We start from the raw sequence: 26,330 nt of genomic DNA, 5'->3' as shown, positions 1-26,330 counted from the left end.
GTGCTTGTGGTTTGGGTTATGTCACTGAAACTCCTCCATTCACACAGTGTGGAGATCCAGCTGGGACTCTGGTTACCCTTCTGATGGTGCATAAACCTCCACACCCCCACCCTCAGCCAGACTGAATGGAGCAGTGGGTGTGATTGGCTGGGATGCTTCTGAGTGACACAGAGGTGTAGCTCTGCCGTTTGAGACTATAGTTCTGGAGCTCACTCAGTTCCTGATGACATTTACTCTGCAGAAACTTACTCACAACTGGCCTGGCTCCAGGAATTCTGCACTGCTCGTGTCAGTCATCACTGCTCCGTCTTCCTGACTCATTTTTTAATAGGCCTTCACCACCTCCTCCTCCTGTTCTCATTCATTCCCTTCCCTCTCACTGCTGCCTTCAGACAGGAGGATCTAGAAGCAGATACCTTGGACTGAAGGCTCCTGCTTTACTCTGATCGTTACTGAGAGGTGGTGACGGACTGCCTTTCAGCCGAGCTCCTTGCAGTCGGTTTTTGTGCCAGTTTCCTGTAGCAGTCAGGAGTTTGAAGATGGTGGCTGGCATGTTAATGCCCTTGCAGCAACTCAGGGCAGTTTATGAGCTGTTGTTCCGAGATGGTGTTATGGTGGCGAAGGATGACCCCAGGCCACACAGTCATCACCCCGAGTTGCGTGGAGTCACCAACCTGCAGGTGATCCGAGCTTTACGCTCGCTGAAATCCAGGGGTTTTGTACGGGAGCGTTTTGTGTGGAAACATCATTACTGGTACCTGACTGACGAGGGAATCGGCTTCCTCCAACAATACCTCCACTTACCCTCGGACATTATTCCACTGTCACTACACAGAGTTCCAGCAACGGGGAGGAGAGTGCCCCGACCTCTCACCCAACCCTCACCCAGACCCCATCCTGTTCACAGGGTGCAGGGTCAGGGGGACAGGCGTGAATATCGCAAGATCGAGGAGTTGAGAGTCGACAAGGTGACTGAGGTGCAACTGGGACAGAAAATAGCCCCCACAACAGGTTAGCCAACATTCCTCTCTCTCCCCGTCTCTCTCCCCCTCTCTCCCCCCCTTCTCTCCCCCCCCCCCCCTCTCTCTCCCGCTCCCCCTCTCTCCCTCTCTCTCTCTATCTCTCTCATGGCTCTGGCTGCCTGTTGCAGGTGACTGTTCACAGATGATACCGAGGTTGGTGGAGCGGCAGAGAGTGTCGAGGATTGTCAGAGGATACAGCAGGACACAGATAGGTTGGAGACTTGGGCAGAGAAATGGCAAATGGAGTTTAATCCGGACTAATGTGAGGTAATGCACTTTGGTAGATCTAACATAGAGGGGAAATATACCGTAAATGGCAAAACACTTCGGAATATAGAAAGTCAGAGAGATCTGGGCGTGCAGGTCCACAGATCTTTGAAGGTAACAACACAAGTGGACAAGGTAGTCAAGAAAGCAGACGGAATGCTTGTCGTCATTGGACGGGGCATCGAGTATAAAAACTGGCAAATCATGCTGCAGTTGTACAGAACATTGGTAAGGCCGCACTTGGAATATTGCGCAGAATTCTGGTCGCCAAACTACCAGAAGAATGTGGAGGTTTTGGAGAGGGTGCAGAGGAGGTTTACCAGGACGTTGCCTGGTCTGGAGGGTGTTAGCTCTGCGGAGAGGCTGAATAGACTCGGACTGTTTTCATTAGAAAGCCGGAGGTTGAGGGGTGACCTGATAGAGGTCTACAAGATTACGAGGGGCATGGATAGAGTGGATGGGCAGGCACTCTTTCCCAGGGTGGAGGGGCCAGTCACCAGGGGGAAAAGGTTCAAGGTCCGTGGGGCAAAGTTTAGAGGAGATGTGTGAGGCGGGGTTTTTACGCAGAGGGTGGTGAGTGGCTGGAACACGTTGCCAGGGGAGGTTGTAGAAGCAGATACATTAACGGTGTTCAAAAGGCATCTTGACAAACACATGGATAGGACGGGTATAGAGGGGTACGGCACAAGGAGGCACTGAGGGTTTTGGCCAAGGCTGGTATCATGACTGGTATTGGCCAGGAGGGCCGAAGGGCCTGTTCCTGTGCTGTATTGTTCTTTGTTCTTTGAGTGTATTAGCTGAGTGTTCCCCATAGCTCACAGCGCAGTGAAAGACCATGCTATTGAATAGGACTTAGTTGCAATCTGGGGCCTCAGCGGGAAATCCTCTGCCGAGGCTGCACTTAGTCCCGTTTCCTGCACTGAGGAGCTCCGTTCGCTGAAACTGCTCTGTGCAGGAAGAGATCGAGACGCCATTTTCAAATGGCAGCCCACTATCCTGACCCTTTGAGGTGACCCCGGACCACCACAAAGCTCCAACTCTGTTAGAAGGGAGTTATCATTGTGCCCCCCGCACCCAGCCTGGGGGCACAATGCCACCGGTCATCTTGGTAGTTTCTGACTGGCAGTGTCAGGGTGCCACCCTGCCCAGAGAGAAACCACCTGGGGGCTTCCGATCCCCTGGGAGATCCCCCATGTGCCGTTCCGCTTGGTCCCTGTTTGTGGGGACCAATACTAGCTGACGCTCGCCTCAGGTCTCCGAGGGGAAGGGGTTAGATGCCAACGACTTGGTAGATCAGGCGAGCGGCACATCAGAGTGGGACTAGCTATTCACTCAGATATGCAGATTTGCCAAGTACTGATCCTGCCAACAATGGGTGGGATTCAGATCAGATCCCTTTAGATCTTACGAGGCGTGGCGAGCTGGGTAGATCCCGGAAGACGAATCTCCCATCATCCACTGGACGTGGGGCGCCCCCATTTGTCTGAACAGGGGCGCGGTGTGCCCGGTAAGTCGCGCCCTTTATTTGCCAAATCTTTTCCCACTTAATTAACCAACCCCTTGTAGTCTCCATATGTCCTCTTTACAATTTACTTTCCAACAATATTTGTGTCATCGACAAATTTAACATCTACACCTTCACTCCCTTCATCCAAGTCATTGATATAAATTGTTAAAAGTTGAGGCCCCAGCATTGATCCCTCTGGCACATCACCCCTCACATCCTGCCAGCCCGAGAAACACTCGCATTGGCACATCACCCCTCACATCCTGCCAGCCCGAGAAACACTCCCTCTGGCACATCACCCCTCACATCCTGCCAGCCCGAGAAACACTCCCTCTGGCACATCACCCCTCACATCCTGCCAGCCCGAGAAACACTCGCAGTGGCACATCACCCCTCACATCCTGCCAGCCCGAGAAACACTCCGTCTGGCACATCACCCCTCACATCCTGCCAGCCCGAGAAACACTCCGTCTGGCACATCACCCCTCACATCCTGCCAGCCCGAGAAACACTCGCAGTGGCACATCACCCCTCACATCCTGCCAGCCCGAGAAACACTCCGTCTGGCACATCACCCCTCACATCCTGCCAGCCCGAGAAACACTCGCATTGGCACATCACCCCTCACATCCTGCCAGCCCGAGAAACACTCCGTCTGGCACATCACCCCTCACATCCTGCCAGCCCGAGAAACACTCCGTCTGGCACATCACCCCTCACATCCTGCCAGCCCGAGAAACACTCGCAGTGGCACATCACCCCTCACATCCTGCCAGCCCGAGAAACACTCCCTCTGGCACATCACCCCTCACATCCTGCCAGCCCGAGAAACACTCCGTCTGGCACATCACCCCTCACATCCTGCCAGCCCGAGAAACACTCCCTCTGGCACATCACCCCTCACATCCTGCCAGCCCGAGAAACACTCCCTCTGGCACATCACCCCTCACATCCTGCCAGCCCGAGAAACACTCCCTCTGGCACATCACCCCTCACATCCTGCCAGCCCGAGAAACACTCGCATTGGCACATCACCCCTCACATCCTGCCAGCCCGAGAAACACTCGCATTGGCACATCACCCCTCACATCCTGCCAGCCCGAGAAACACTCCGTCTGGCACATCACCCCTCACATCCTGCCAGCCCGAGAAACACTCCGTCTGGCACATCACCCCTCACATCCTGCCAGCCCGAGAAACACTCCGTCTGGCACATCACCCCTCACATCCTGCCAGCCCGAGAAACACTCCCTCTGGCACATCACCCCTCACATCCTGCCAGCCCGAGAAACACTCCGTCTGGCACATCACCCCTCACATCCTGCCAGCCCGAGAAACACTCCGTCTGGCACATCACCCCTCACATCCTGCCAGCCCGAGAAACACTCCCTCTGGCACATCACCCCTCACATCCTGCCAGCCCGAGAAACACTCCCTCTGGCACATCACCCCTCACATCCTGCCAGCCCGAGAAACACTCCCTCTGGCACATCACCCCTCACATCCTGCCAGCCCGAGAAACACTCGCATTGGCACATCACCCCTCACATCCTGCCAGCCCGAGAAACACTCGCATTGGCACATCACCCCTCACATCCTGCCAGCCCGAGAAACACTCCGTCTGGCACATCACCCCTCACATCCTGCCAGCCCGAGAAACACTCCCTCTGGCACATCACCCCTCACATCCTGCCAGCCCGAGAAACACTCGCAGTGGCACATCACCCCTCACATCCTGCCAGCCCGAGAAACACTCCCTCTGGCACATCACCCCTCACATCCTGCCAGCCCGAGAAACACTCCGTCTGGCACATCACCCCTCACATCCTGCCAGCCCGAGAAACACTCCCTCTGGCACATCACCCCTCACATCCTGCCAGCCCGAGAAACACTCGCAGTGGCACATCACCCCTCACATCCTGCCAGCCCGGGAAACACTCGCATTGGCACATCACCCCTCACATCCTGCCAGCCCGGGAAACACTCGCAGTGGCACATCACCCCTCACATCCTGCCAGCCCGAGAAACACTCCGTCTGGCACATCACCCCTCACATCCTGCCAGCCCGAGAAACACTCCGTCTGGCACATCACCCCTCACATCCTGCCAGCCCGGGAAACACTCCCTCTGGCACATCACCCCTCACATCCTGCCAGCCCGAGAAACACTCCCTCTGGCACATCACCCCTCACATCCTGCCAGCCCGAGAAACACTCCCTCTGGCACATCACCCCTCACATCCTGCCAGCCCGGGAAACACTCCCTCTGGCACATCACCCCTCACATCCTGCCAGCCCGAGAAACACTCCCTCTGGCACATCACCCCTCACATCCTGCCAGCCCGAGAAACACTCGCAGTGGCACATCACCCCTCACATCCTGCCAGCCCGAGAAACACTCCCTCTGGCACATCACCCCTCACATCCTGCCAGCCCGAGAAACACTCCCTCTGGCACATCACCCCTCACATCCTGCCAGCCCGAGAAACACTCCCTCTGGCACATCACCCCTCACATCCTGCCAGCCCGAGAAACACTCGCAGTGGCACATCACCCCTCACATCCTGCCAGCCCGAGAAACACTCGCAGTGGCACATCACCCCTCACATCCTGCCAGCCCGAGAAACACCCATTTATGCCACTTTTTCCTTTTAGCTAATTTTCAAGTCATGTTACCCCTCCACTCTGAGCTTTCATTTTCCACAATATCCTTTGAAAAAAGAAAATTACAGCACAGCAACGGGCCCTTCGGCCCTCCAAGCTCATGCCGACCATGCTTCCCGTCTAAACTAAAAACCCCTATCCTTCCGGGGACCATATCCCTCTATTCCCATCCAATTTGTGTATTTGTCAAGATGTCCTTTAAAATCATACTATCATAGAATTCACAGTGCAGGAGGAGGCCATTCGGCCCATCGAGTCTGCACCGGCTCTTGGAACAAGCACCCTACCCAAGCCCACACACCCACCCTATCCCCATAACCCAGAAACCCCACCCAACACTAAGGGAAATTTTGGACACTAAAGGCAATTTAGCATGGCCAATCCACCTAACCTGCACATCTTTGGACTGTGGGAGGAAACCGGAGCACCCGGAGGAAACCCAAGCACACACGGGGAGAACGTGCAGACGCCGCACAGACAGTGACCCAGCTGGGAATCGAACCTGGGACCCTGGAGATGTGAAGCAATTGTGCTAACCACTATGCTACCTTGCTGCCCACTATCGTATCTGCTTTGATGTCGCACCTCATCAAATGCCTTCTCGAAATCTAAGTGCAGTACATCCACCGGTTCCCCTTTATCCACAGCACATGTGACTCCTTCAAAGAACTCCAATAAATTGGTTAAAATGATTTCCCTTTCACAAAACAATGTTGACTCTGCCTGAGTGCCGTGAATATTCCCAAGTGCTCTGCTGTTACATATTTAATAATGGCTTTTAACATTGTCCCTCTGACAGATGGTGAGCTAACTGGCCTGTAGCCTCCTGCTTCCTGTCTCCCCTTTTTGAGTAAAGGAGTTACACATTTGCTACCTTCAAATCAAATGGAACCTTCCCTGAAAATTTGAACTTGTGCATCAACTATCTCGTTCGTCACTTCTTTCAAGACCTTCGAATGAAATCCATCCGGACCCGGGGTTTTTTCACCCACAGACCCAACAGTTTGCTCAATACCACTTCCCTGGTGATTGGAATTTTCCTGAGTCCTTCCCTCACTTCCATTTCCTAATTCACAGCTATTTCTGGATGTTACTGGTGTCCTCGATTGTGAAGACAGATGTAAAATACTTTATCCACCACAGCCCCACTTTCCACCATCAATTCCCCAACGCATTCTCTCTCGGACCAGCACTCACTTTGGTCATTCCTTTTCTTATTTTAGTATCTACAGAAACTCTTCCTGTCCATCGTTTATTACTGGTTAACTTTAACTCGTACTCACGTTTTTCCCTCCTTATCAATCTTTTTGTCGTTCTTTAATCTTCTTTATATTCTTTCCAGTGTTTGTCCTGCCACTCGTCTTTCCACAAATATGTTTTTGTTTTTAGTTTAATATTGTCTTTAATTTTTTCAGTTAACCACAGATGACGGGCCCTCCCCTTTGGGATGTTTATTTCCGTTGGAATGTGTCCGTTCTGTGCATTCTGAAATATGCCTTTAAACGTCTGTCACTGAACCTCTGTTGATCACCCCGTAAGCAGATTCACTTTAACTAGCTCTCCTTGCATAACCTCATAGGTGCCCTTATTTAAGTTTCCAATACCACTCTTATGGGTCCAAGACTAGTATTTGAAACTTAAATAAGGGCAATTATGATTGCTGCGACGATCCTTGCCTTCACTCTGAGTTTATCAATTAATCCTAAGAGAAGGATTCGAGGGGGCATGAGGAAAATATTTTTCACCCAGAGGGCAGTGGGTGTCTGGAATTCACGGCCGAAGTTGGTAGTTGAGTCTGAAAAGCTCAACTCATTGACAGATCCCTGGATCTGTACCTGAAGAGCTGGTACCTGCAGGACTCTGGACCAGGGGCTGGAAAATGGGATTGAATGAGCCACATGTTTCTTTTTTTTTCTGCTTATTGGCCGGCGCAGACATGATGGGCTGAATGGCCTCTTTCTGCAGCATAACTTTCTAGAATGTGGGATGCCAGGGATGGACTGGGTGGGCACAGTAAGAAGTCTCACAACACCAGGTTAAAGCACAACAGGTTTATTTGAAATCACAAGCCTTTGGAGCGCAGCTCTTTGATTTGATTTGATTTCATTTATTATTGTCACATGTATTATGTCAGGTGGCTGTACCTTTAAGAAATGGGCGTTTATCAAATAGCTGCAGTGATGTCAGTGTATGGGTGGAGCTGGACTCTGCTCGGCTTTTTATTCTTGTTTTGTGCTGAAACTGCTTTTGGCTCTGTGTTTAGTTTTGCTTTCAGTTGGAGAGCTGCATGAAAACCAAGCAGGTGTGTGTATTGATCTTTCTCTCTACAAACAAAGAACAAAGAACAAAGAAATGTACAGCACAGGAACAGGCCCTTCGGCCCTCCAAGCCCGTGCCGACCATACTGCCCGAATAAACTACAATCTTCTACACTTCCTGGGTCCGTATCCTTCTATTCCCATCCTATTCATATATTTGTCAAGATGCCCCTTAAATGTCCCTATCGTCCCTGCCTCCACTACCTCCTCCGGTAGTGAGTTCCAGGCACCCACTACCCTCTGCGTAAAAAACTTGCCTCGTACATCTACTCTAAACTTTGCCCCTCTCACCTTAAACCTATGCCTTCAGCTCATTGATGATTTCAACGTAATACCTGTTTCTGCAGAGAATCTAAACCTGCTGTCTTTGTTAAAAAATGTTTTGGGCTTCTGGATGTTGTTAGGAACGTTACTAAGGGTTACCTATAGAATATTGTATTTAGGAAAGTATCAGTGTTTGCAGTTGATGTTTACCGTGTGTTTATAGAGTGTTAACTGAATTCATAGAATAAACATTGTTTTGTTTTTAAAAATACTTTAGATCTCTGTTGCTTCGCACCTGTAAAGTGGGCCCTTGTGTTCCCCATAACCAAAATCTATTAAAAGTTGTAGGTCAGGTGAACTCCATGATATACTTTGGAGTTTTCTAAACGCTGGTCCATAACAATTACTATACAGTGACAAGTATTGTTTCTTGCATGCTATACAGACAATGCATACCGTACAGAGGGAAGGAAGGAGAGGCTGCAGAATATAATGTTACAGTTATAGCAAGGTGTAGAGAAAAGATCAACTTCATACGAGGCTGGTCCATTCAAAAGTCTGGTGGCAGTCGGGAAGAAGCTGTTCTTGAGTCGGTTGGTACGTGACCTCAAACTTTGGTATCTTTTTCCTGACGGAAGAAGGTGGAAGAGAGTATGTCCGGGGTGTGTGGGGTCCTTAATTATGCTGGCTGCCTTTCGGAGGCAGCGGGAATTATAGACCGAGTCGATGGATGGGAGGCTGGTTTGCGTGATGGACTGGGTTACATTTATGACCTTTTGTAGTTTCCTTGGGCAGAGCAGGCTCCATACCAAGCTGTGATACAACCAGAAAGAATGCTTTCTATGGTGCCTCTGTAGAATTTGTTGAGGGTCGTAGCTGACATGCCAAATTTCCTCAGTCTTCTGAGAAAGTAGAGTCGTTGGTGGGCTTTCTTAACTATAGTGTCGGCATGGGGGGACCAGGACAGGCTGTTGGTGATCTGGACACCTAAAAACTTGAAGCTCTCGACCCTTTCTACTTTGTTCCCATTGATGTAGACAGGGGCATGTTCTCCACTACGCTTCCTGACGTAGATGACAATCTCCTTCGTTTTGTTGACATTGAGGGAGAGATTATTGTCGTCGCACCAGTTCACCAGATTCTCTGTCTCATTCCTGTACTCTGTCTCGTCATTGTTTGAAATCCGACCCACTACGGTGGTGTCATCAGCAAATTTGAAAATCGAGTTGGAGGGGAATTTGGCCACACAGTCATAGGTGTATAAGGAGTATAGCAGGGGGCTGAGGACACAGCCTTGTGGGGCACCGGTGTTGAGGATGATCGTGGAGGAGGTGTTGTTGCCTATCTTTACTGATTGTGGCCTGCGGGTTAGAAAGTTCAGGATCCAGCTGCAGAGGGAGGAGCCGAGGCCCAGGCCACGGAGTTTAGAGGTGAGGTTCATAGGAATGATGGTGTTGAAGGCTGAGCTGTAGATGATAAATAGGAGTCTGACATAGGTGTCTTTGTTATCTAGGTGTTCCAGGGTAGAGTGCAGGGCCATGGAGGTGGTGTCTGCTGTGGACCTGTTGCAGCGGTAGGCAAACTGTAGTGGATCAAGGCAATCCGGGAGGCTGGAGTTGATTCGTGCCATGAATAACCTTTTGGAGCACTTCATGATGATGGATGTCAGAGCCCCTGGACGATAGTCATTAAGGCCACGCTGCTTGACTTTTCTTTGGTACAGGGATGATGGTCGTCCCGAAGCAGATAGGGACCTCAGATTGTTGTAAAGAGAGGTTGACGATGTCGGCGAATACCCCCGCCAGCTGATCCGCGCAAGACCCGAGTGCTCGTCCGGGTATCCCGTCCGGGCCAGTGGCTTTCCGTGGGTTGACCTTCGGGAAGGCTGCTCTGATGTCTGCAGTGGTGATCTCCGATACAAGTTCATCCGAGGTTTCTGGGCTCGCTCTCGCTGACCTCTTGCACAAAGCGGGCTAAGAATGCGTTGAGTTCATCAGGGAGGGGTGCGTTGGAGCCGGCGATTTTACATGCCTTCATCTTGTAGCCCTTGTAGTCATCAGGTGAAGTGGAGGCAGGTTCCTAATCACAGCAGAGGAGAGACACTATTGCAAGATAATTACAGATTGGAATGTGAAGAATGGTGGGAATGAGAGTCTTTTCAGGTAAATAAATCTTTACAGGAACAGTGTGAGTGGAGTGAGGGATAATCACAGGTAATCAAGGTGGGAATTGTCTCGAGCCGGGACAGTTAGTAGGATTCTGTAATCCCGGGCAGTATGGAGTGTTCCGTGAGGATGGCCTTAACCAGGATCTCGGGTTCCTGTCACATTACGTGTAACCCCACCAAACCGCCCGGTTTGCACAATCCTGCTAGCTCTTCTTGAAAAGATACAATGTTTTGGCCTCAACTACTTCCTGTGGTAATGAATTCCACAGGCCGGACACTCCCTGGGTGAAGACATTTCTCCTCATCTCAGTCCGAAATGGTCGACCCCGTGTCCTCAGACTGTGACCCCTGGACACACCCACCATCAGGAACATCCTTCCTACAACAACACTGTCCAGTCCTGTTAGAATTTTTTAGGTTTCTATGAGATCCCCCCCTCATTTTCTGAACTCCAGTGAATACAATCCTACTCGATTCAATCTCTCCTCGTACGTCAGTCCTGCCATCCCAGGAACCAGTCACCGCGGCGCCGGACAGGGCCGCTGGAATAGGCCCCGGCGGTGATTCTCCGCGTGCGATGGACCAAACCACCCAGCGGGAGCCCGGACCCGCAGCCGATGTGGACGTCCTGGTTGGGGGGGGGCAGGGGGATCTGACTCCGGGGCGGGGGCCTCCATGGGGGCTTCCGATAGGCGGGTGACCACGATCTGGAAGAGGCCTACTTCCTGTCGCCGGCATGTTGCTCCGCGCCGCCGCAGAGATGGCAACCACGTGCATGCACCGGCGTGGAGACGGCCGTGGCGCGCATACGCTGACCCCCGCTGGCCGTCTAGGGCCGGCTTTCGGCGCCAGAGCAGTGCACAGCACTCCGGCGCCGTTCTAGCCCCCGAGGAAGAGGAGAATTACTGGGTCTGGAGGCCTGTTGATGCCGGTGTCGCTCGCGCCGGTTTTGGCGTCGCTCGCGCCGGTTTTGACGTCGCTCGCGCGGTTTTGACGCTGGCGTCAACACTTGGCTGCGATATCGGAGAATCCCGGTCATTCTATTTTGTTCCCTCATCTAAATCATTAATATATACTGTGAATAGCTGGGGTTCCAGCACCGATCCCTGTGGTACCCCACTAGTTACTGCCTGCCAATTTGAAAAGGACCCATTAATCCCCACTCTTTGTTTGCTGTCTGCCAACCAGTTTTCTATCCACCTCAATACATTTCCCCCAATCCCACGCGCTTTAATTTTACACACTAATCTCTTATGCGGGACTTTGTCAAAAGCTTTCTGAAAGTCCAAATAAACCACATCTACTGGCTCCACCTCATCAACCCTCCTCGTTACTTGAAGAGAAGATTTGATAGAGATGTTCAAAATCATGAAGGGGCTGGACAGATTAGATAGGGAGAAACTGTTCCCTCTCGTAAAAGGATCAAGAAAGTGTAGGGGGTTACTTACAGAAATTAGGAGATTGAAGAGGGTCATGAAAAAACGCTGGTGGGTAAAATAAAGGAAAATCCCAAAGTATTTTAGAAGGATATTAAGGGCAAGGGAAAAAGGGTATGGCCCAATAATGAAATGAAATGAAATGAAAATCGCTTATTGTCACAAGTAGGCTTCAATGAAGTTACTGTGAAAAGCCCCTAGTCGCCACATTCCGGCACCTGTTCGGGGAGGCTGTTCCGGGAATTGAACCGTGCTGCTGGCCTGCCTTGGTCTGCTTTCAAAGCCAGCGATTTAGCCCTGTGCTAAACAACCCCATCTTAGGCACCAAAGTGGCAAATCAGGGATTTACTTGAAGAAATTAACATTGAGAGTGAGGAGATATTCACAGTTTTAACGGGTTTAAAAGTGGGACCAGGTGAGATGTATCCCAGGTTGCTATGGGAGACCAGGGAGGAGATTGCAGCAGCTCTGACAAAATGTTCAAAACTTCTCTGGCCACAGGAGAGGCGCCAGAGGACTGGGGGAAGCCAATGTGAAGGGAAAGTAGGACGAAGCAGGAAATTACAGGCCAGTGAGTGTAACTTCACTGGTAGGGAAACTAAAAATTCTGAGGGACTGAATTAATCTCCACTTGGAGAGGCAAAGATTAATCAAGGATCGCATGGTTTTGTCAAAGGGAGATCATGTCTTTCAAATTTGGTTGAATTTTTCGAGGAGGTGATTAGGTGTGTAGATGAGGGTAGTGCGGTTGATGCAGTCTACACGGACTCCAGTGCCGCCTTTTGACACTATCCAACATGGGAGGCTGATGAAGAAGGTAAGAGCCCATGGGATCCAGGGCAATTTAGTAATCTGGATCCAAAACTGGCTGAGTGGTAGGAGACAGAGGGCGATGGCTGAAGGTTGTTTTGTGACTGGAAGCCTGTGCCCAGTGGTGTTCCGCAGGGTTCTGTGCTGGGTCCCTTCTTGTTTGTCGTGCACATTAATGATCTGGATGTGAATGTGGGAGGCATGGTTAGTAAGTTCACAGATGACACAAAAATCGGTGTTGTGGTAAATAGTGAGGAGCAAGGCCTGAGATTACAGGGTGATATAGACGGGCTGGCTATAATAATAATAATCTTTATTGTCACAAGTTAGCTTCCATTACCACTGCAATGAAGTTACTGTGAAAAGCTCCTAGTCGCCACATTCCGGTGCCTATTCGGGTACACAGAGGGAGAATTCAGAATGTCCATTTCACCTAATAGCGCGTCTTTCGGGACTTGTTGGAGGAAACCGGAGCACCCGGAGGAAACCCACGCAGACACGAGGAGAACATGTAGATTCCACACAGACAGTGACCCAGCGGGGAATCGAACGTGGAGCAGAAGAGTGGCAAAAGGATTTTACCATGAAACGTCTGAGGTGATGTATTTTGGGAGGACTAACTAGGCCGAGGAATATACAGTGAATGGTCAGACCCTGTGTGGGACAGAGAGTCAGAGGGACCCTGTGTGGGACAGAGGTCAAAGGGACCCTGTGTGGGACAGAGGGTCAGAGGGACCCTGTGTGGGACAGAGGGTCAAAGGGACCCTGTGTGGGACAGAGGTCAAAGGGACCCTGTGTGGGACAGAGGGTCAGAGGGACCCTGTGTGGGACAGAGGGTCAGAGGGACCCTGTGTGGGACAGAGGGTCAGAGGGACCCTGTGTGGGACAGAGGGACCCTGTGTGGGACAGAGGGTCAGAGGGACCCTGTGTGGGACAGAGGGACCCTGTGTGGGACAGAGGGTCAGAGGGACCCTGTGTGGGACAGAGGGTCAGAGGGACCCTGTGTGGGACAGAGGGTCAGAGGGACCCTGTGTGGGACAGAGGGACCCTGTGTGGGACAGAGGGTCAGAGGGACCCTGTGTGGGACAGAGGGTCAGATGGACCCTGTGTGGGACAGAGGGTCAGAGGGACCCTGTGTGGGACAGAGGGACCCTGTGTGGGACAGAGGGTCAGAGGGACCCTGTGTGGGACAGAGGGTCAGAGGGACCCTGTGTGGGACAGAGGGTCAGAGGGACCCTGTGTGGGACAGAGGGACCCTGTGTGGGACAGAGGGTCAGAGGGACCCTGTGTGGGACAGAGGGTCAGAGGGACCCTGTGTGGGACAGAGGGACCCTGTGTGGGACAGAGGGTCAGAGGGACCCTGTGTGGGACAGAGGGTCAGAGGGACCCTGTGTGGGACAGAGGGTCAGAGGGACCCTGTATGGGACAGAGGGACCCTGTGTGGGACAGAGGGTCAGAGGGACCCTGTGTGGGACAGAGGGTCAAAGGGACCCTGTGTGGAACAGAGGGTCAGAGGGACCCTGTGTGGGACAGAGGGTCAGAGGGACCCTGTGTGGGACAGAGGGTCAGAGGGACCCTGTGTGGGACAGAGGGTCAGAGGGACCCTGTGTGGGACAGAGGGTCAGAGGGACCCTGTGTGGGACAGAGGGTCAGAGGGACCCTGTGTGGGACAGAGGGTCAGAGGGACCCTGTGTGGGACAGAGGGTCAGAGGGACCCTGTGTGGGACAGAGGGTCAGAGGGACCCTGTGTGGGACAGAGGGTCAGAGGGACCCTGTGTGCTGGCTGAAGACAGCAGGACAGGTAGAAACGACAGTGAAGAAGGTTTATGGGATTCTGATCTGTATTAACTAAGGCATAGAATATAAGAGCAGGGAGGTTACACTGGAGTTGTATAAACCACTGGTGAGGCCCCAGCTGGAGTACTGTGTGCAGTTCTGGTCACCTCACTGTAGGAAGGATGTGACAGCACTGGAGAGGGTGCAGAGGAGATTCAGCAGGATGGTGCCCGGGCTGGAGGGTTCCGGCTATGAAGAGAGGCTGGTTAGACTGGGGTTTACCTTGGAGCAGAGAACCGATTGAAGTGTATAAAATTATGAGGGACATAGGCTTGATAAGGAGGTACTTTTCCCCTTAGTGGAGGGGTCAATGACCAGGGGGCAGAGAGTTAAGGTGAGGGGCAGGAGGGTTAGAGGGGATGTGAGGAACAGCATCTTTGCCAGAGGGTGGGGGGAGTCTGGGACTCGCTGCCTGAGAGGGGGGTGGAGGCAGAGACCCTCAGAACATTTCAGAAGTATTTCGATGAGTATTGGAAACATTTCAGCAGACCAAGGACAACTGCTGGACAATGAGATCAGACAGAGATTGATGGCCAGGGCAGACATGATGTGCCGAAGAGCCTCTGTCTGTGCTGTAAAGCTCGATGACTGGAACATAAGGGCACAGGTTTAAACAGATTTGAAAAGAAACAAATGCAATACAAGGTCAAGTATTTTCACCGAGCGAGAGGTTTGGGTGTGGAATGCACTGTCTGAGACCCTGTGATGCAGCCTGGTTCACTCGAGGCATGAAAGAGAGGAATAGATAATTGTTTCTATTCAAGTAAGATGCAGGGGTCCGGGGAAAAGACGGGGGACCGGGGAAAAGACGGGGGACCGGGGAAAAGACGGGGGACCGGGGAAAAGACTGGGGACCGGGGAAAAGACGGGGGTCCGGGGAAATGACAGGGGTCCAGGGAACGGGGAAAAGACAGGGGTCCGGGGAAAAGACAGGGGTCCGGGGGAAAGACAGGGGTCCGGGGGAAAGACAGGGGTCCGGGGAAATGACAGGGGTCCAGGGAACGGGGAAAAGACAGGGGTCCGGGGGAAAGACGGGGATCCGGGGGAAAGACGGGGATCCGGGGGAAAGACGGGGGTCCGGGGGAAAGACGGGGGTCCGGGGGAAAGACGGGGGTCCGGGGAAAAGACGGGGGTCCGGGGGAAAGACGGGGATCCGGGGGAAAGACGGGGATCCGGGGGAAAGACGGGGGTCCGGGGGAAAGACGGGGATCCGGGAGAAAGACGGGGGTCCGGGGGAAAGACGGGGGTCCGGGGGAAAGACGGGGGTCCGGGGGAAAGATGGGGGTCCGGGGGAAAGACGGGGGTCCGGGGGAAAGACGGGGGTCCGGGGAAAAGACGGGGGTCCGGGGAAAAGACGGGGGTCCGGGGGAAAGACGGGGGTCCGGGGGAAAGACGGGGGTCCGGGGGAAAGACGGGGGTCCGGGGGAAAGACGGGGATCCGGGGGAAAGACGGGGGTCCGGGGGAAAGACGGGGATCAGGGGAAAAGACGGGGGTCCGGGGGAAAGACGGGGGTCCGGGGGAAAGACAGGGGTCTGGGGAAAAGACAGGGGTCCGGGGGAAAGACGGGGGTCCAGGGGAAAGACAGGGGAACAGCACTAAGTCACGATGCTCGTTTGGGGAGCTGGTGCAGCCACGATGGGCAATTGGCCTCCTGCCCTGTAACAATTCTGTGATTCAGTGAAGTGTTAACCCTGAGAACCACCTGGAAATGTGGTTTATATCGTAAACATTAAATGGTTTTAACTCGGTTAAACCAGCAGTTACCCCCAAAAAGTTAAAATAAATCAAACCTTTTCAAACTATTGGGTAACTATTGTACAGACCCCCAGACCTCCCCAACCCCCCGACCCCCCCCACACAGACCTCCCCAACCCCCGACCAGCCCCCAACTCCCTGACCACCCGCCAGACCTCCCCCAACGCCCCCAGACCTCCTCCAACACACTGACCCCCTGCACACAGACCTCTTCAACCCCCTGACCCTCCCAAAACTCCCCAGCCCCCTGCTCCCCCCCACATAGACCTCCCCAACCCTGTGACCCCCCCACACAGACCCACTCAAACCCTGACCCCCCCACACAGACCCACTCAAACCCTGACCCCCCCCACACAGACCCACTCAAACCCTGACCCCCCCACACAGTCCTCCTAAACCACCCTGAGCCCCCCTCAGACAGACTTCCCCAACTCCCTGACCAGCCCCCCCCACACAGATCTCCCCAACCCCGTGACCACGCCCCCCCCCCCAACCTACTCCCGACCACCCTCTCCACCCAATCCCTCCACCCAGTGGGGACTCTATTTCTGCCCCTTCAGCATCCTCGCCCTGTTCCCCCCCGCCCCCATCGACACCCACACTCCCTCTCTGATGTCCCCACCCTTTACTCACTTTGCTGAAACACTGTAATGGATTTCTCCAAGGGTTCTTTATGATTCAAACACAATGTAATAAATAGAACGACACAAGTCTGTCTACTTTATCAGCAAAAATAATACAAATCAGATATAAAACAAGAATCTCTTGCCCTTCTACTCGTCGGGGACCCCGGGGTCGACGCCAGCTTCGCGATTCGGTCCCTGGCACCTGTCCTGACCCTGGCCCGAGGTAGATCCAACAAAAGGGCCTAATATTTATACAGTGAAGTAAATAAGTCTAATAGATAAGCAGTTGGGAAAGTCAGAAAGTTGTTGCAAATAGTTGGATAAATGAAGTATTAAACAAGCAAAGTGTGGCATGAAAACGCCTGAGATTCAACATCTGCCGCTTTATGCTCTAATAAACATCCTGGCCATCTGCCAAGTATCCTTACAGTGAACAGAATTAGCCCACTCTTTCCATTTGACAGAGCTGCACCTTAACTCTGGGCTCTGGGACACACTGGGCTCTGGGACACACTGGGCTCTGGGACACACTGGGCTCTCTGGAACACACTGGGCTCTGGGACACACTGTGCTCTCTGGAACACACTGGGCTCTGGGACACACTGGGCTCTGGGACACACTGTGCCCCCTGGGCTCTGGGACACACTGTGCTCTGGAACACACTGGGCTCTGGGACACACTGTGCCCCCTGGGCTCTGGAACACACTGGGCTCTGGAACACACTGGGCTCTGGGACACACTGGGCTCTGGGACACACTGTGCCCCCTGGGCTCTGGGACACACTGTGCTCTGGGACACACACTGCTCTCTGGGCTCTGGGACACATTGGGCTCTGGGACACACTGGGCTCTGGGACACACTGGGCTCTGGGACACGCTGGGCTCTGACACACACTGGGCTCTGGGACACACTGGGCTCTGGGACACACTGTGCCCCCTGGGCTCTGGGACACACTGTGCTCTGGAACACACTGGGCTCTGGGACACACTGGGCTCTGGGACACACTGTGCCCCCTGGGCTCTGGAACACACTAGGCTCTGGAACACACTGGGCTCTGGGACACACTGGGCTCTGGGACACACTGTGCCCCCTGGGCTCTGGGACACACTGTGCTCTGGGACACACACTGCTCTCTGGGCTCTGGGACACATAGGGCTCTGGGACACACTGGGCTCTGGGACACACTGGGCTCTGGGACACGCTGGGCTCTGACACACACTGGGCTCTGGGACACGCTGGGCTCTGGGACACACTGTGCTCCCTGGGGTCTGGGATACACTGGGCTCTGGGACACGCTGGGCTCTGGGACACACTGGGCTCTGGGACACACTGGGCTCTGGGACGCACTGGGCTCTGGGACACACTGTGCCCCCTGGGCTCTGGGACACACTGGGCTCTGGGACACACTGGGCTCTGGGACGCACTGGGCTCTGGGACACACTGTGCCCCCTGGGCTCTGGGACACACTGGGCTCTGGGACACACTGTGCCCCCTGGGCTCTGGGACACGCTGGGCTCTGGGACATACTGGGCTCTGGGACACACTGTGCCCCCTGGGCTCTGGGACACACTGAGCTCCCTGGACTCTGGGACACACTGGGGTCTGGGACACACTGTGCCCCCTGGGCTCTGGGACATGCTGGCCTCTGGGACACACTGGGCTCTGGGACACACTGAGCTCTGGGACACACTGTGCCCCCTGGGCTCTGGGACACGCTGGTCTCTGGGACACACTGGCCTCTGGGACACACTGGGCTCTGGGACACACTGGGCTCTGGGACACACTGAGCTCTGGGACACACTGAGCTCTGGGACACACTGGGCTCTGGGACACACTGTGCTCCCCGGGCTGTGGGACACACTGGGCTCTGGGACACACTGTGCTCCCCGGGCTGTGGGACACACTGGGCTCTGGGACACACTGTGCTCTCTGGAACACACTGGGCTCTGGGACACACTGTGCTCCCTGGGGTCTGGGATACACTGGGCTCTGGGACACGCTGGGCTCTGGGACACACTGGGCTCTGGGACACACTGGGCTCTGGGACGCACTGGGCTCTGGGACACACTGTGCCCCCTGGGCTCTGGGACACACTGGGCTCTGGGACACACTGGGCTCTGGGACGCACTGGGCTCTGGGACACACTGTGCCCCCTGGGCTCTGGGACACACTGGGCTCTGGGACACACTGTGCCCCCTGGGCTCTGGGACACGCTGGGCTCTGGGACACACTGGGCTCTGGGACACACTGTGCCCCCTGGGCTCTGGGACACACTGAGCTCCCTGGACTCTGGGACACACTGGGGTCTGGGACACACTGTGCCCCCTGGGCTCTGGGACATGCTGGCCTCTGGGACACACTGGGCTCTGGGACACGCTGGCCTCTGGGACACACTGGCCTCTGGGACACACTGGGCTCTGGGACACACTGGGCTCTGGGACACACTGAGCTCTGGGACACACTGAGCTCTGGGACACACTGGGCTCTGGGACACACTGTGCTCCCCGGGCTGTGGGACACACTGGGCTCTGGGACACACTGTGCTCCCCGGGCTGTGGGACACACTGGGCTCTGGGACACACTGTGCTCTCTGGAACACACTGGGCTCTGGGACACACTGTGCTCTCTGGAACACACTGGGCTCTGGGACACACTGGGCTCTGGGACACTGTGCCCCCTGGGCTCTGGGACACACTGTGCTCTGGAACACACTGGGCTCTGGGACACACTGGGCTCTGGGACACACTGTGCCCCCTGGGCTCTGGAACACACTGGGCTCTGGAACACACTGGGCTCTGGGACACACTGGGCTCTGGGACACACTGTGCCCCCTAGGCTCTGGGACACACTGTGCTCTGGGACACACACTGCTCTCTGGGCTCTGGGACACATTGGGCTCTGGGACACACTGGGCTCTGGGACACACTGGGCTCTGGGACACGCTGGGCTCTGACACACACTGGGCTCTGGGACACGCTGGGCTCTGGGACACACTGTGCTCCCTGGGGTCTGGGATACACTGGGCTCTGGGACACGCTGGGCTCTGGGACACACTGGGCTCTGGGACACACTGGGCTCTGGGACGCACTGGGCTCTGGGACACACTGTGCCCCCTGGGCTCTGGGACACACTGGGCTCTGGGACACACTGGGCTCTGGGACGCACTGGGCTCTGGGACACACTGTGCCCCCTGGGCTCTGGGACACACTGGGCTCTGGGACACACTGTGCCCCCTGGGCTCTGGGACACGCTGGGCTCTGGGACATACTGGGCTCTGGGACACACTGTGCCCCCTGGGCTCTGGGACACACTGAGCTCCCTGGACTCTGGGACACACTGGGGTCTGGGACACACTGTGCCCCCTGGGCTCTGGGACATGCTGGCCTCTGGGACACACTGGGCTCTGGGACACACTGAGCTCTGGGACACACTGTGCCCCCTGGGCTCTGGGACACGCTGGGCTCTGGGACACACTGGGCTCTGGGACACACTGAGCTCTGGGACACACTGAGCTCTGGGACACACTGGGCTCTGGGACACACTGTGCTCCCCGGGCTGTGGGACACACTGGGCTCTGGGACACACTGTGCTCCCCGGGCTGTGGGACACACTGGGCTCTGGGACACACTGTGCTCTCTGGAACACACTGGGCTCTGGGACACACTGTGCTCCCTGGGGTCTGGGATACACTGGGCTCTCGGACACGCTGGGCTCTGGGACACACTGGGCTCTGGGACACACTGGGCTCTGGGACGCACTGGGCTCTGGGACACACTGTGCCCCCTGGGCTCTGGGACACACTGGGCTCTGGGACACACTGGGCTCTGGGACGCACTGGGCTCTGGGACACACTGTGCCCCCTGGGCTCTGGGACACACTGGGCTCTGGGACACACTGTGCCCCCTGGGCTCTGGGACACGCTGGGCTCTGGGACACACTGGGCTCTGGGACACACTGTGCCCCCTGGGCTCTGGGACACACTGAGCTCCCTGGACTCTGGGACACACTGGGGTCTGGGACACACTGTGCCCCCTGGGCTCTGGGACATGCTGGCCTCTGGGACACACTGGGCTCTGGGACACACTGAGCTCTGGGACACACTGTGCCCCCTGGGCTCTGGGACACGCTGGCCTCTGGGACACACTGGCCTCTGGGACACACTGGGCTCTGGGACACACTGGGCTCTGGGACACACTGAGCTCTGGGACACACTGAGCTCTGGGACACACTGGGCTCTGGGACACACTGTGCTCCCCGGGCTGTGGGACACACTGGGCTCTGGGACACACTGTGCTCCCCGGGCTGTGGGACACACTGGGCTCTGGGACACACTGTGCTCTCTGGAACACACTGGGCTCTGGGACACACTGTGCTCTCTGGAACACACTGGGCTCTGGGACACACTGGGCTCTGGGACACTGTGCCCCCTGGGCTCTGGGACACACTGTGCTCTGGAACACACTGGGCTCTGGGACACACTGGGCTCTGGGACACACTGTGCCCCCTGGGCTCTGGAACACACTGGGCTCTGGAACACACTGGGCTCTGGGACACACTGGGCTCTGGGACACACTGTGCCCCCTAGGCTCTGGGACACACTGTGCTCTGGGACACACACTGCTCTCTGGGCTCTGGGACACATTGGGCTCTGGGACACACTGGGCTCTGGGACACACTGGGCTCTGGGACACACTGGGCTCTGGGACACACTGGGCTCTGGGACACACTGTGCCCCCTGGGCTCTGGGACACACTGGGCTCTGGGACACACTGTGCCCACTGGGCTCTGGGATACGCTGGGCTCTGGGACACACTGTGCCCACTGGGCTCTGGGACACACTGGGCTCTGGGACACACTGGGCTCTGGGACACACTGGGCTCTGGGACACGCTGGGCTCTGGGATACGCTGGGCTCTGGGACACACTGTGCCCACTGGGCTCTGGGACACACTGGGCTCTGGGACACACATGGCTCTGGGACACACTGGGCTCTGGGACACACTGTGCCCACTGGGCTCTGGGATACGCTGGGCTCTGGGACACACTGTGCCCACTGGGCTCTGGGACACACTGGGCTCTGGGACACACATGGCTCTGGGACACACTGGGCTCTGGGACACACTGTGCCCACTGGGCTCTGGGACACACTGGGCTCTGGGACACACTGGGCTCTGGGACACACTGGGCTCTGGGACACACTGTGCCCCCTGGGCTCTGGGAGCACAACCCGGTAACATCCCATTAACATTCGGGTAACATTCCGGTAAATATAATCTGGTCTAAGATGGTTATATCTTTCTTGATGTGCTGCAGCAGTCCAAGGCGGCGGTTCCTCATCACCTTCACAAGGGCAATTTGGAATAGACAATATATGCTGGCCTAACCCACTGAAATCACAGCCATTGAAGAATAGAAAATCTGTTGTCCTTCCACATTATCCTCCCAAAGTTCATCGTTTCACACTTCACTGTGTTGTATTGCCACACCTCTGTCACACCTCTGTCACACCTCTGTCACACCTCTGCTGCACCTCTGTCGCACCTCTGCCACACCTGTCGCACCTCTGCCACACCTCTGCCGCACCTCTGTCGCAACTCTGCCACACCTCTGTCACACCTCTGTCACACCTCTGCCACACCTGTCGCACCTCTGCCACACCTCTGCCGCACCTCTGTCGCAACTCTGCCACACCTCTGTCACACCTCTGTCACATCTGTTCTGGGGCCGTTGCTGTTTGTCATTTTTATCAATGACCTAGAGGAAGGCGCAGAAGGGTGGGTGAGTAAATTTGCAGACGATACTCAAGTCGGTGGTGTTGTCGATAGTGTGGAAGGATGTAGCAGGTTACAGAGGGACATAGATAAGCTGCAGAGCTGGGCTGAGAGGTGGCAAATGGAGTTTAATGTAGAGAAGTGTGAGGTGATTCACTTTGGAAGGAATAACAGGAATGCGGAATATTTGGCTAATGGTAAAGTTCTTGAAAGTGTGGATGAGCAGAGGGATCTAGGTGTCCATGTACATAGATCCCTGAAAGTTGCCACCCAGGTTGATAGGGTTGTGAAGAAGGCCTATGGAGTGTTGGCCTTTATTGGTAGAGGGATTGAGTTCCGGAGTCGGGAGGTCATGTTGCAGCTGTACAAAACTCTGGTACGGCCGCATTTGGAGTATTGCGTACAGTTCTGGTCACCGCATTATAGGAAGGACGTGGAGGCTTTGGAGCGGGTGCAGAGGAGATTTACCAGGATGTTGCCTGGTATGGAGGGAAAATCTTATGAGGAAAGGCTGATGGACTTGAGGTTGTTTTCGTTGGAGAGAAGAAGGTTAAGAGGAGACTTAATAGAGGCATACAAAATGATCAGGGGGTTAGATAGGGTGGACAGTGAGAGCCTTCTCCCGCGGATGGATATGGCTGGCACGAGGGGACATAACTTTAAACTGAGGGGTAATAGATATAGGACAGAGGTCAGAGGTAGGTTCTTTACGCAAAGAGTAGTGAGGCCGTGGAATGCCCTACCTGCTACAGTAGTGAACTCGCCAACATTGAGGGCATTTAAAAGTTTATTAGATAAACATATGGATGATAATGGCATAGTGTAGGTTAGATGGCTTTTGTTTCGGTGCAACATCGTGGGCCGAAGGGCCTGTACTGCGCTGTATCGTTCTATGTTCTATGTTCTACCTCTGTCACACCTCTGTCGCACCTCTGCCGCACCTCTGTCGCAACTCTGTCGCACCTCTGCCGCACCTCTGTCGCACCTCTGTCGCACCTCTGTCGCACCTCTGTCGCAACTCTGCCACACCTCTGTCGCACCTCTGTCGCACCTCTGTCGCACCTCTGTCGCACCTCTGTCGCAACTCTGTCACACCTCTGCTGCACCTCTGCTGCACCTCTGTCACGCCTCTGCCGCACCTCTGTCACAACTCTGTCACACCTCTGTCACACCTTTGCCGCACCTCTGCCGCACCTCTGCTGCACCTCAGCTGCACCTCTGCCACGCCTCTGCCGCACCTCTGCCACACCTCTGTCGCACCTCTGTCACAGCTCTGCCACACCTGTCACACCTCTGCTGCACCTCTGCCACACCTCTGTCACAGCTCTGCCACACCTCTGTCACACCTCTGCTGCACCTCTGTCACACCTCTGCTGCACCTCTGTCACAGCTCTTCCACACCTGTCACACCTCTGTCACACCTCTGCTGCACCTCTGCCACACCTGTCACACCTCTGCCACACCTCTGTCACAACTCTGCCACACCACTGTCGCACCTCTGTCGCAACTCTGCCACACCTCTGTCGCACCTCTGTCGCAACTCTGCCACACATCTGTCACACCTCTGCCGCACCTCTGCCGCACCTCTGTCGCACCTCTGTCGCAACTCTGCCACACATCTGTCACACCTCTGTCGCACCTCTGTCGCAACTCTGCCACACATCTGTCACACCTCTGCCGCACCTCTGCCGCACCTCTGCTGCACCTCTGTCACACCTCTGCTGCACCTCTGCCCATTTCCCTATCCTCTCCATTTCATCCTGAAACCTAGAACTATTTCCATTACTTTGTCAAGTTTTATATCATCTCCAAACGTTATAAAGCTGCTTCCTATCGGTCATTTATAAACATTCCAAAGAATAATGGATCCAAAACGGACTCACGAGGAACACAGCTGCAAACCACTGCCCCATCTGACAAATATTCTCCACCGTCCTTTACTTCCTGTGACTTTCCCCTTCATGCCATTGGCTTCGATCTTCTTTCTAATCTCCTGTGTGGAACTTTGCCAAATGTTGTCCAAATGTCTTTTTTCCTGATTTGGAGATTTGTGCTTGGGTCTTTAAACGGTCAAACATTTTCTCGAGCCACCTGCTTGCATTTTATATATTCACAAAATGTTTTGTGGTTCATGTTAACAATACCGATTCATCTTTTCTTATGACCTCTCCCTGCCTCCTCTGTCAACTTTTTCAATTTCCTCCTACAATTTTGCAGAATCCACCTAGATATTGCTGCTCCTCACACGGTCCGAACCCGGGTAATTCTCCCTCTTGTTTCCTTCCCAAGGCGTCTACATCGTGGGGATTCAGTGGTTTGAGAAGGTTGCTCTTCGCTACCTTCTCAAGGGCAGTTAGGGATATTTTACCTGTGTTAATTTAAATTCCCCACCATCCAGGGGGAATTTCCTTTGGATTCTCCATCGTTACCTTCAAGGGGCTGTGTCTAGTTTGGATTTCAACTGAATTCTCGACGTTTTGTCACCATGTGTATTTGAACAGTAATGGGAAGAAGGTCATGTGCTGAGTTTAGTGATGAATAATGATGATTAAATAGTTAATGTGACACAGGACACATCATGCAAACAATAACCCGAACATGGTGGAGTTTGACACTGAGGTCACAAACTATCCTCTTTGAAGCGAGCAGTAAGGCTGATGTCAGCTGAACATGTTAAATTTGGCTGAATTTGTAACAGAAAAGCAGTGAGAGGTGTTTGAATTAGAATAGACAGACTTGCATTCATATAGAACCTTTTTGCAACTTCCGGCTGTCCCAGAATGATTCAGGACACGCGGTATGTGTTGTCATGTGATGTTGGAATTCAGTGGAATGTAAAAGACAAGAATGGATATGGAACCTGGAACCGAACGCCCGGACAAGACTGAATATAAAAGGAAATGGCTCACACCAATAATCAGAGACCACAGAGAAAATCTTCACAACTGCGAAAGAGGCATTTAAGAAGAATGAATAGGAAAGGCTAACATTGAGTGAGATTTGATCCATTAATGAGAGACAGGTCAGGAAGTGGTCAAAATAAGAGGGACGCACCAGAGATAAAGAAATTGCTTTTAGAATCATTAAAGTAGAGATGGAGGAAAGAGTAGGTCTGAAACGGACCACTCCTCAGAACCCATGTCTGCACATTCTAACTGACTGCCTTTCTCTGCACGTGTGTTTTATCAAGTCTGACTCACCCCCAGAAATGTGTAATATGTAATGGGCACGATTCACCTCATTGGGAACAAAGTACCTGAGCAACACCTTTAACCGTGTACTTCCGGCACTCCCGACTGGGCCTCAGCGAGTAAACCACGGCCACGTTTACCCTGGGGAGCTCTGCTAGTCGGAACTCCCCAGTGTCGCAAGGAATCCTTTTCATTGCCTGCTTTCCCAAATTTTACACTGTCCCTGCTTGCAGATCATTTATATGGATTGTGAACAGCTGAGGTCCGAGGACTGACCCCTGTGACTCCCCGCTAGCTAGTTACAGCTCACCAGCCAGAGAAGGACCCATTTGTCCGACCCTCTGCTTTCTGTCAGTCAGCCAATCCTCAATCCAATCCAGTACTCTACCCCCAATTCCCTGTGATCTCACCTTCTGCATCAGCCTTTTATGCAGCACCTTAGACTACAAGTCTAGATATACCACATCCACAGGTTCCGCCTTATCCACCTTGCTGGTTATGTTCTCAAAGAATTCAAGCAAGTTTTTCAAGCATGACTTACCTCTCATAAAACCATGCTGACACTGGTGGATTAAGCTTTGTCTTTCCAAATGTTCAGTCATCTCTTTATCGGCTACGCTGCGCTGCAGCGGGCTACTTTTCGGACGCGGTGTGGCCATTGGCTCACGCCCAATCAGTGAATTGTGGTACAGATCAC

General features: G+C 54.2%; 1 protein-coding gene across 1 annotated transcript in view; it reads left to right on the top strand.

The window, feature by feature from the left end:
• The first annotated feature begins 524 nt into the window (after positions 1–524).
• LOC140425663 (plectin-like) overlaps positions 525–26,330 on the top strand; it is a 620,159-nt gene continuing 594,353 nt past the window's right edge. The window contains 2 exon segments of the mRNA XM_072510158.1: positions 525–1,011; positions 6,683–6,720. Coding sequence (XP_072366259.1) covers positions 540–1,011; positions 6,683–6,720 — 510 coding nt within the window. The 5' untranslated portion in view covers positions 525–539.

The sequence above is a fragment of the Scyliorhinus torazame genome, chromosome 6, assembly GCF_047496885.1.
Source record: "Scyliorhinus torazame isolate Kashiwa2021f chromosome 6, sScyTor2.1, whole genome shotgun sequence".
In the NCBI taxonomy this organism is placed as follows: domain Eukaryota; kingdom Metazoa; phylum Chordata; class Chondrichthyes; order Carcharhiniformes; family Scyliorhinidae; genus Scyliorhinus; species Scyliorhinus torazame.
Note: the sequence above shows the minus strand (reverse complement) of the source record. Positions and strands in the feature narration are given on the sequence as shown.